This window comes from Falco naumanni, chromosome 4, assembly GCF_017639655.2.
Source record: "Falco naumanni isolate bFalNau1 chromosome 4, bFalNau1.pat, whole genome shotgun sequence".
NCBI classification, from domain to species: domain Eukaryota; kingdom Metazoa; phylum Chordata; class Aves; order Falconiformes; family Falconidae; genus Falco; species Falco naumanni.
The window spans coordinates 59,250,176-59,262,114 of NC_054057.1; the positions used below are offsets into that span (position 1 = coordinate 59,250,176).

The following is an 11,939-nucleotide window of genomic DNA, read 5'->3' on the forward strand; positions in this document are numbered from 1 at the left end:
AGTGCCAGGTAAACATGTTTCTACCTTACAGGCATTGATCTTGCCTTTCCCACGTTTCCAGTCCTGGGGTTTGCATCCTGGTATTGTACTGTTCCTGTGCTTGCTGATCCCAGGGACCCTCAGACACAGCTGTTTTATCTAATTCATAGTGTTATCTAAAAATTTGGACCAGAAGGCTTAAGGGGGTTGGGACAGGGACGGTGGCCAGATTTGTTCAGGATTTGATTCTGGACGGTGTAAACCAGATGATGTCTGTAAACTCCCTGAGCAGGAACAAGTAGCTTCTATCAAAAAAGCACAGCCGTATCGACAGCTTTACAAACAAGCTGCAGTTAAATCATTTGTATTTGGACAAAAACAGGGTAGTGAAAAAAAAAAATAATCTTAATTATACTCACAAAGTGTAGAATATGTTGCCATTAAAGTTAAGTAATCCAGCACATTCACTGTATCAGCTAAGAAATTCCCTGTGCTCATCTTTCTGCTGAAGCTCGGGGGTTTCTGCTCTAGTAGTTTAATGTCTGGAGTGTGACCTTTCTTCTGTGTGGCTTAAAGTTCTGGTCAGGTGGAGTTTAGTGACCTTTATAAATAATTCTTGGCCCCTTGGTAGGTGGGTTGCCCATGGCTGCTCATGCAATCAAGTCAGAGCAATAGAAGGTGCTCCCCTCTGCTGACCTGCTTGTCTTTCCACTGCCTAGGTACAAGCCGAGCTCAAGAGAAAGTGGCGGAGGTGGCATCTGGAGCGGTTCCTGGGCTCAGACATGAAGTATCACCACCCTTCCTTAGGCAGCAACGGCACCAACTTCAGCACCCAGATCTCCATGCTGACCAAGTGCTCACCAAAGACACGCCGGTGCTCTGGCTTCCAGGCCGAATTCTCTCTGGTGTGATGGGGAGAGGCTCTCCAAACACTGAGCATCCAAGAGAAACTGAGAGACAGAAAGGTCCCCAGGAATCAGTGATATGATGACAAATCCTTGTGAAATGACATGCTTTGCATGAGCCAACAGAGGACACACAACTGGAAAAGCCACCGGCATCCAGAAAAATATCAGATGAGCCAAGAGGCAGAGAAACACTTTTCCTCTCCCTCTTTTCAGGCCTTTCACTCTGAAGTTTCCAGCCTTCAGGGGTTGATAACTATGAAAAAAGGTCCCAGTCATTTGGGGATAGCCTGGGAGACCCTGATGTGTCATAAATGATGACGTACTGGGCGGGGAGGGAGGGGAGAGCCTGAGTCCTTGGTGTCTGTACCAGAACCAACATCTCTGAACCAGAAAAATTGCACTTTTTAAAAAAATGAGCCAGTAAAGGAGAGAGAGAGAGGCAAGAAGCCACGGGTGGTGGAGGGAAAGCCAAACATATGAATGTGCCAAAAGTCCCCTTGATAAGAGGTGGTGATAAGGCACTGAAGACAAGAGTTGGGGATGTGGGGAGAAGGGACAGGAGCAACATGAGCAGGAAGGGGAGAAGCCAGCACACGGCCCCTGCCTCTGCATATTACACGTGTGAAGATAAAGCTGCAGCACCGGGAAAGCCCCTCGGAGGATGCCACAATGCTGCAGCATGTTCTGCTAATTGCCTGCCATCCTTATTAACAAAAGCTTTCCAAGCACCCTGGAGTGCCCTCTGGAAAAGCAGGTCACTGAGAAGGCACAGCATGACTGCCCTTCTCTGCGCTATGTTCATGCCATCGTGTCTTGTTTGGTTGTTCTCAATGACCAGGAAGCTCAATTTGCATGTGTAAAAAACAGGTACAGATGCCAATTGTGGAGCACAGCTGTGTTTTTCATTCTTTTTAAGTTCGCCCATAGGTCTTGGTGCACCCAGGATCATTAAGAATCAGGGGAAAACAATTGGTCTGTAATTCCTTTGCACTTGCTGAGCACACACTGCCAGGATAGGGAGATGTGGAACCTCGTAATCCTTAATTGAATCAGACCTGCCATAAGGAGCCACACTCCAGGTGAAAAAGTTAGCGTTACAGCAGCAAGAAAAATTGCTTCCATCAGAACAAGGTTGTCTCAGCACGTAACTAGCACTCCAGGAGTCAGCAAGGAGTGAAGGAGCTATTAAATTGATTTCTTCTTCAGCTTTTGCGGGGAGATTTCATCCTATGATGAAGACATTGTTAGACTTTTAAGATGTGCGCGTGTGTTTTACCTCTTTTCTGAAGGCCCATTTGTTTCCATATAGGGGTGACCCCCATTTGAAGAATGCTTATAGATCTGTTAAAACCAAGGAAATATGTGTTTTCTTTTCTTGGTTGAGGTCTGAAGGAGAGGTGTGAAACCGAATCCTGCTCAGACATGCCAGGCTGGTCGCTCACAGGGCATACCATGCAGCTCGTGCTCCCAGGGACTGCATTTGAGACAATCCCGCGATCCCAGACTTGGTCAGCAGACAGGCAAGACAAGGATGTGGGTGCTCATGTTTGTGTGCCACCCAGTTGCATCAAATGGGGTTGTGCCAGTTTTACACTGGGGGCGGGAAATCCCTGCCCAGCTCATGTACATTTAGTAATTGGGCTGCTGTCATCCTAGTATAATGTGTCATAGCACTGTCCTCGTGAAGCCATGAAGAGTCTGGGACACCAGCGCATGTACATGGAAAGGAAGGTGGGCTTGTCTTTCAGAGTTCAGAGACCTCAGCTTATCCACCAGGTACTAACAATGCCTGGACCTCTTTTTCTTTGTAATGAAAACTAGTTCATTGGAGGGAAGCATCTCTAACCTAGGGGTTTGGGCGTTGTTTTGCTTGCTTGTTTTCCTTGCGTTAAGCATCTGTGATACACTGCCAACAAACCACACTAAGCCCAGCACGAGTGTTGTAGTTCTGGACATCCAGTTCCTTTCTCAGTTCTGAGAGGGCAGTTGTTCCGTGCGTAACCCTCCCTAGAGCTACGCCTGTTATCTTCTGAGCCATGAGCAGTGAGACACGTTGTGCATTCTCCCTCTGGTCTTCACCTTCCTTTTCAACTCCTTGTGCTTGTAAATCCATCTGCAGGAGGACCTTCTGCTTTGTATTTACAGCTTCTCTTCCCATTTCAGTCCTGTGCTAATTGTGCCAGCATCGACCATATGCCAAAGGCAGCAAGAATGGGCTTGCATTTTAGAGACATGACAGGGAAAAATTCAGCTGGCTCTTTACCCATGCCACAAAGCCTTCTGCAGCCCGTGAGATTCACCACCAGGCTGTTCTGCACAGGACCCTGAAGACAGGAGGTGACCTAAACTGAGGGGCTCCTCCAGAATGTATCACGTACATTAGCATGCTGGGAACTGTGCCCCTGGGCATCCTGCTTGCAAGTATTTCATCATCGAGCATCCAGCCACACCACCGTTAGCTGTCAAGGGTGTTTGAGAGACAAAGTGAATGCGCTGCATGTACCTGCTGTGACAGGCACGGCGATACCAGTGATGTGGGCAGTGCAGGGCTGCCAGCCCAGCTGCGCTTTCAGGAGAATGGAGGAGTTGGGGGTGAAATCAAGAGCTTTACACTCTGGGTATGAGCAATCAAGTGAACAATGACATTTGGATCAGGCTGTCTTTTAACTGGCTTAGTGCAGGAATTTGGCCCGACATCTTGGCCTCCTCTATGCTGTTTTTCATCCAGCTCATCAATAAAATGGAGTTTGAGGACCCTGCTGCAACCCCGAATGACAATCCCGGCTCTGTTGTCCTGAAGCCACGCAGAATGCATGACACAGCGCTCAGGACTGGCAGCCCTGGTCACCGGTCTGGCCCCCTTAACTCTGGTGTAAGGCAGGAACAACTCCAGTGAAGGCAACCGCATTAACTTGCTGCAAAATAAGACTGAGAGGCATACCGGGGTGTGACAGGCTTTGAGATAGGTTTGAGGATTATCAATTTGGACCCCAAATATCTTTTGGTCAAATTCTCTGACCAAAATCCTTTGGTCAAAACTCTCAGGTCAAATTCTGATCCCACTTGCACCACCCAGTTCACTACGGTGACTCCTGAATTACACCAGCATTAAACTGGGATTTGCCTTTAGATTAATTCCTTCCTCTTCAGCCTGGAACTGTTTACTCCCTTTTTATACCAGTGAGAGATCAAAACTCTCCTGTTAACTAGTCACTCTATATTTCAGTGATTAAACTATTAAAAAATTATTAAGAAGTACAAGTCAATTAAAATATAAAAATTAAATTTTTGTCTCAAGGTCTAGAGGTACAAGGTTCAATGCTAACCCTAGACTGTAGATATTTCTGTTCAGCTGGGATCTATATTGCCCTGTGGCCCTTGTGTAAGCAGCAAGAAATGAGAATATGACCATGTTTAGGGTTTAAAAAAGAGCAGTAAAGAAATTCTAGGCTGTTGCAGAATTTCAGGGAATTAACTTGAAACTAGTTTTTAAAATCAGAGGTATATATGCAGCAGCATCGTTATGGCAGTTAGAGAATGAAAAAGGAATCCCAAGGATGTCCAGAAGACTAAACACCTGAATATTTCTTTTCATTACATTTCATTTCATTACATTTTTTGGCCTAGGAAACAGTTACATTTTTCTCAAGAAAGGTGTTACTGGAGAAAAAGTGTTCTGTGCATTAACTGATGAGCAGATTTACTTCATTCTCAAGATCCCGCTGGGTTCCTGCTCAGAAGCAATGAGGGGGGTGTCTGTGTCACACAGCTATGCGAGCGAAGGGATTAAAACCAAATCTCTGTTCCAATCTGACAGAAGTACTTTCAGAGCGAGATGTGCCAGCTGATTAGCAAAAGACTGCCAGTGGTTTTTAAAAAGCAAATTCCAAAGAAATCTCAGGAGTGAACATCGCTGGGCTTCATGGAAGAGATTAAAGGGCTTGGTGGGATTACTTTATCTCCATTCCTTCCACCTTCACCATGGTGTTTAAATAAAGCAAAACCCAGTGGGTTTCTGCAGGAGAAATAAGAAATATTTCCAGACTAAAAGGGAATCTCTCAAACTTGGAAATGCCAATAACGTGTCTTTACGAAGCTTATTTTATTCTGTCTGTGCACGTTCAACTCGGTTTGATAAATGGCCTGTGGAAATAGATGTGGTATCAGAAGCAAGGAGGTCAGGAAGCAATGTTTCTTCTCTGGAAGGTGACTCGAACACCAAAGCCCAGATACAACGTGTTTCCTCCCCGCTGTTGCCCAGCCTCTCTGCTCTCAGGTAGAACACTGAGCTGAGGAAAGGATCTTGACTGGGGTGTTGACGCAGCCCGGTGCTTCCTCCCAGGGCATCCCCGCGCCAATGAATGTGCCAAACTCTTGGAGACAAGGGCTACAGTCCTGAGCTCCTTGGCTCACAATGCAACTTTGCACTTTCCACACACGGATGCTTATGGTGGCAAAGGACCACGATGCTGCTTGATTGTAGATGACCCTGGAAGAGCAGGAGGCCAAGCTCTTGGGCTCACGTATACCTATATCGATCTGGAATGACTCTGCCGGTATCATTCTGGAACTAAACTGGTGTAATAGGGAAAAAAGTCAAGTCAGATGTCACAAAATCCAGAACAGCATGGATTTAAATCCATTTTGTTTCAGTCACCTTTTCATCCCCTCTCTAAACCCAGCATTTATGTGCCAGCCTGATGAGGTATAATTACAGTGGCTGATCTTGTTATTTCCCCTGGAGACCTATACCCTTGTTAATTAATTAGGAGTTTCTTGGGCCCACGGACCATCTCTTCCACCTCTGAATGTCCTAACTCCTTGTTTGCTTGCGTGGTGTTGCGCTGTGTTCTGAAGAGCCCTGAGTTTGAAACCCTGGTTATTTCTAGCATACGGTGAAATCACAAGGAAGAAGACAAGCATTGGGACTTGAAACTCCGCAACAGGTCTGTACGGGAAATAATGCCCATTTGGGTTCTGAGGGCCAGCCCTACAGGACACGCAAACCGGCATCAGCAGAGCACGAGTGTTTTATACCCCAATTTTGTGGATATTGTAGATTTGTACATACAGGAAATCTGAATAGCACATTAAAATAAAAACAAACAAATAAAACACACACACACATTTTTGATACTCCGATAATGGTAAATTAAGTTCAGAAAGGCGCTTTTGAATTCAAAAGTGCATTTTTCAGACTCTGTTTGAGACACCTCAAGCTGTTTTTCAGTAGCTGGTGCCAACTGACTTCTCACTCAAACCGTAAGCAACCTCTGCTCTGCCCTCCTGTACATAGGCTTTGGCAGCAAAGAGTGATGAAAACTGGCTGTGAACAGAGCATCACTGTCTCTGTGGACTTTCATGTACCTAGGTGCTTGTGATGTGTTCTTCATGCCAGTGAGAACAGGCCTGCTTGCTCAGCACAGGTGATATCTCCGCCTTGTTTCATGGCCTTTTGCCCGATGTTATTTATTTTGTTCTGACTCTGTACATATCCGATGAATTGGCTATTTTTTCCTTTGTATTTGGTTCATCTCCTTGCTTCAGAGGAGGTTCTTCTCTGTGGTTGACACTGCTGAAAACAAGCAATAAAACCATTGTGAAGACATTGTGTCTGAGATGTTCCACCCAATATTTTAATTTATTTTTCTCAGTCCTGAAGAAGATATGGACAGAGGAGGAAAGGCTAAGGAGGAGGTGGTGAGCTGGTGAGGTGGTTGCCTAGAGTTGGGCATAATGGTCTCATAGTTAGCCAGATAGAGATTTCTCTCAAAATGGGAGAACTTCTTTAAGAACCTCTGTGCCACCAGCAATCGGTACCAGCCCCAGTGTGAGCAATCCCCAAAACCACCACAATGAAGGCAACACCACTGCATGAGCTGGGTGGCTGGAGGCAATGTCTTCTGGACGTAGGACTCATGTGTGGTGGTAATAATCATACAATAACAAATGCGCTGTGGTTCTTTTGCCATGATCAAGAGATGTTCAATGATTCCTGCATTTGTAGGTACATGCACCCACGCACACAGACACATGGATTGTTTGTTACAGGTGTAGGGCTGGATGCTGGAACTTCATCCCACTGTCTCACTATACCGTGCCGTTCCAATTCATGCCCATGAGAATCCCCCCAGCACCCTGGGCGCACAGACCAAAGCTAAGGTCTTCTGTCTTTTCTGTCACAGACTGTAGCAGTTCATAACCACCCTCCAAGAACAGGAAGACCCCAGAACAGGTGAAAAGCCATGCTTGTTCTCATTCCTTTCAGGACTGAACACAGTCAGGCTGCCAGGCATCCAGGCCACATGGTAGGAGAACCCGTGAGCAGCTTCTCAAGAGCAGATGCGACGGGTCTGCAGAATGCAATTTGCAGAAATCTGCAATTTCTGCAGATGCTCCTGCAGAAATCCCACATAGCTGTGAGAAACCAAAATGCTTTACCCATGAGATACACGATAGAGCTGCCATCCAGTGCTTTCTGCAGCACTTGCATATAATGACTAGGGGCATCTTACAATGCAGTTTCCAGCTCAGGGCGGTGGTTTGACTTGGACTTGTTGCAACCCGATGATTCCAGAGCACGGGCGGTGTAAATTCTTAATCTGAGCATCGTGACAACTCCCTGCCTGCAGTTAGTACAACTAGACCCTCGACCCGTCCACCTCAGTACCGCTGTACATGCACACCATCGCTGTACATGCATATACAAGCACAATACATCTGACTGCAGCAATAATTATGTGAGTGGATAATTAACAACTTGCAGGTATAGAGGGAAGCACAACAGCTGGGTCTGGGGATGAGCATCCCGCTGCTCAGTTGTTACTTTAGTTTGCCTTTGGGACACAGGTTCACATGCTCTCTGGGCTGAAGGTAGCTCTCTCCATGGAAAGAAATGGACTGGTGTTTGAATGTGGATTTTGCTCCAAATCTCTGCTGGTTGATTCCTAACCATTAGAAAGCCATTTAAATTTACACTTCTTTCAGGCACAGAATTGCACAGTAGGGCTAACCCTTCCTTCCCGTTTGCACTGCCCTGCATGGAGCTGGAGGTACCACAAAGCTAGGCTCTGCGTCTGCCTCCTTGACGCACTGTGCATGCCAAGCACTGACATCTTGTACCTTGGTCCCTGGAGCAGCAGGCGCAGCAGCAGTGCTCAGCCTGTGGGGACTGCGTGCTCATCCCTAGTGGCTTTCCCACCCTGCCAGGTGACCAGATACCTTCCGAGGTTCTCATGGTGACCTCAGCTTTGCAGCTTCCTACAGCTTTCCCAAGGGTGCTGCATCCGCCTCTGCACCATGGCTGTGTGTCATGCTTGCCGTGTGCCCAGGTCAGCACTGCTGTCTTTCGGAGTCTTCATTGCTCATAACAAAGTGTGAGCCTTCCTCTGCGTTGCAGAAATGCCTAGCAGGCAACTACAAGTGAACAGTAATTGTTCATATAAAAGACATGTTATTTAATGCACATGAATGTTAAGGCAGTGAAAATAGATGACGGGGAGAGGTCAATGAGCTTTTCCTTGTCCATAGAGCCCGTTCCACAGCTCGCCCCCTTTTGAAGCTGCTTTACACCCACTGTTCCCTCTACTGATAAAGGCCAAGTCTACAACTAGGGATGACAAGTCTTTGCTATATATGGCCCTCCCTTCTGCATGGATTAACCATTTTCATTTAAAAGCAAAGTCTCTAATGCTCTGGGCCATTCGGAGAAGCAGAGTTGTTGCATACTGACTGTCACTGGATCCCTCTGCAGATTAAATCAGAAATCAGAAAAAACAGTGACAAAGGCTGGGGAAAGGGAAAATAAGCCAACTGCATTTATTCTGTGTCTATAGAGGTGATGACAGTTACATACTGCCAAAAAATGTCTTCCATATGAGGAACTCCCATCACTGCCCAGAAATTAATTAGCGTAAGGGGCTTTGATGAAGGTCACCTAAGCATTCTGCAGCAAATATCAACCCAACTATCTTCAATTCCTGCTGTGTGTCCCCTGCACAAGAACCATCCTTCCTGGCTGCCTTTCTTGGACACGCACCGTTATTCTGAATTGGATAGAACATGCAATCACATACATCTGGAAATTTTTCAGCTTGGCTTTTAGAGCTTCTTTGTGTAAGTTCAGTGGTGAAGTGGCTTTTCATAACTGTAAAAACATCATTCTCTCTGAGAAAAAGCCATGATTAAGAATGGCCAGTGGCATCCTTTTCCTTTGATCCCCTGTGGTTTCCATGGCAAAATGCCAGGGCAAGGACTTTTGTGATCTCCATGGCAATAAAGCAATTTCCCATGTAGTGAATCAATTTTAGCAGTCAAATTATCTTCATTCTACATGCAACCAGATGCATTCACTCCCTCCCACTGGGGACACGAAGTGTGAACTGTGACTCAATACAATCCACGGAAAGTCCTCCTGCCCTCAGAGAAGCTCAGAAAGGGTCTGGAGTGTCCAAGGATCACAAGGGGGGGTGGCACAGAGAACCTGGGCACTGCATCGCTGCTGTAATACCATACACTTCAAAAGCCTTAAAAACTCTTCCGATGCTACCACATGCTCACAGAGGAATCAATCTGATTGATGTAACTCCCGATGCATTTCACGTTTTGTAGGATCATCTGAACAAAGCCAGGTAAACTGAGATGTCATCTCAAAATAGCCATTTCCCACCTAGCGGTATTCTCAGAACCCAATTGGCCTTGCAGCCAAAGACAAGGCGGCAAGAGTTGGGAGTGTGTGGCGTTAGGACCCCCCTTACAGTGCTCAGTGATGAGCCCTTTCCTAGAGCCCGTCCCTGCCCCATCACACTACAGATTCAATCTCTCCCCTGGGAAATATGTCCACTCTGCCCAGTTAAGCTCAAAGCCTTGAACTCTTCCCACACACAGCCTAAGAGTACAGGAACTCACCTGGTGTGCTGAAACCAGCCAGCACCACTCCTGCTCTTGGTTTTCAAAGCAGCTCAACATCATTATTGCACATAGACTGGGACAGAGGAGGGAAAGAAAGGAAAGCAACATCTGACTTTGTAAGTCTGAGGGTTGGTGTGCTGGAGGGGGAAGCAAGACCAAGACACCCTGCAGCACACTTTTTTGTCCAAACAATGAGAGGACAATCACTTCAACCTAAAACTTCAATACCTTGGTAGTTAGATGTTCTGGGTGACAAACAGGAGTCCTGTCACTTAATATCAGCTCCAAATCAAGGAGGAAGGAGATTCAAAGTGAGATTTCTAGCCAAGATGTCACATAAATGAGCAGTGCAAGCATGCCATCAGCTCTGGAGAGTTCTCCTTTTTTTCCAACAGGTGAAACAGAAGTCCTTAGAAACTGAGATGCGTGGGTGGTAGCTGGGCAGTGGCCTTTAAAGCACAGTGATGCCAACATGAGATGTGAAGAAAACTAGAGTAGAACCTTGCCATACCAACACCCACACATTTGTTTATCTTTCCCTTTATTCTGGCAAGTCTTAACAGCTGGTTGCACCCCACTGTCACTTTTTATCTGAATCCACACGTGAATCTTACTTAACAAGGGAAGGAAAGTACCGGCAGCAAGACCCCAATACTGAGCTGGCCACTGCTGCCACCAATCTGTGTCCCTCAGCCCTTACAGATGTACTTCACTGGGATGCCTAATCAATGGCTGTTTCTTATCAACCACTTAACTCCAAGTTCTTTGGCGTAAAGCAGTTAGAAGCCATAGTATTTGATTACACGTTATCTGCTCCCAGCTAAAAAATATGGGGATCTGATAGAAACATGGCTTCAGCCTGCAGTGATGAAGGAATTTATTACATCTAAAAAAATTATGTGTGTAATGTGATTTCTGGTTTGGACTGGGTACAGCTTTTCATTGCATCCCATCATGGACTTCCCACCAAGTCAGTGCCTGCGTGATCTAGTTCTCCATCCCTCCCTCCTTGTGTTCCTCCTAGTTCATTGCCAAGAGTCTAAACAGAATGCTCCTTGGGAGCTATTCCAGCAATGCTCTTTGGCTTTTGAGAAAATGCTGGGCATGTTGGTCTGTGATGGGAGAAGGTCCATACACACCTCACAACCCGCAGAGATCTCCCGGAGGCAGCAGTAGGCAAGAATGCAAGGAGCTCAGCCTGGTCCTCCCACTGCCAAAGCACGTCTGCCCTTTTCCTCTTGCTGAGTCTGAAATCACTCCTTTCTGGGTTCACAACAGTCACGTTTCCAAGGATCTTTTTGTAAATTGGAAGGTTATTTACAATCACCATCATTTGTATGACCTGAGGCAGAAGACTGGACAGTTTTCTCCTTTCCTGCTTCCCTTACTGGCCAGGCAGCAGCAGTTTCTGAGAGGATGGCTGTCGTTGTGATGGGCAAGGGTAAAGCTTGGAATCAAGGCTGTAGAGTACAGGTCACTGCTGGGCTCTCAGCAGCTCCCCCACCCCAGAGGAAAGCTCTGGCACTGGTCAGCTGTGTTGGTTCTAGGGCTTGTGTGAATAACTGTGTGCAGGGGTGTGCTGAGAGGGGAGGGGAGGGGAGGGAAGGGAAGGGGAGGGAAGGGAAAAATCCATGGTTTATTTGGAAAAAAAAAAAGTGGTTTATTTTGACTAAAATGTTACATGCTATGGGTCTTTCTCCTGAAAAGAGAAACATAAAAATACCATTTGAAAACAAACAAACAAACAAAAACGTGTGAGATTAAATGAAACATTTCACTTCTGATATTTGAAATTATATTAAAAAAAAGGGGGGGAGGTGAAAAAAACCAAGGTAAACTCAAATGCATTTACAAAAAAAGAAGAAAAGTCAATAGTCTCTTTTCCACTAACTCACCTTACAGCCAGAGCAACTAGGTAGTGAGAGCAACAACCTGGATCTTCAAGAATGAGTCCTTTTAATTGGGCATAGATGATTTAGACATTTATTTACTAGGGTTTAAACAGAAGAATATGAAATCCCTCAGTTCTTTCCAGCTGCGTTATAACTTTCTGTAACTGGAAGAAACTGGTGCTCATGGTCTCCCACCCCTTTTCCAGCCTGGTCAGTTCTAATCACTAACCTGAGGCGCTGAGCTCTGTTG

General features: G+C 46.1%; 1 protein-coding gene across 2 annotated transcripts in view; it reads left to right on the top strand.

The window, feature by feature from the left end:
* LOC121088038 (vasoactive intestinal polypeptide receptor) overlaps positions 1-6,495 on the top strand; it is a 116,084-nt gene extending 109,589 nt beyond the window's left edge. For both annotated transcript variants that reach the window (XM_040593664.1, XM_040593665.1), the window contains exon 13: positions 699-6,495. In XM_040593664.1, coding sequence (XP_040449598.1) covers positions 699-890 — 192 coding nt within the window. In that variant the 3' untranslated portion in view covers positions 891-6,495. The remainder of the gene's footprint in view (positions 1-698) is intronic.
* Positions 6,496-11,939: the final 5,444 nt, after the last annotated feature.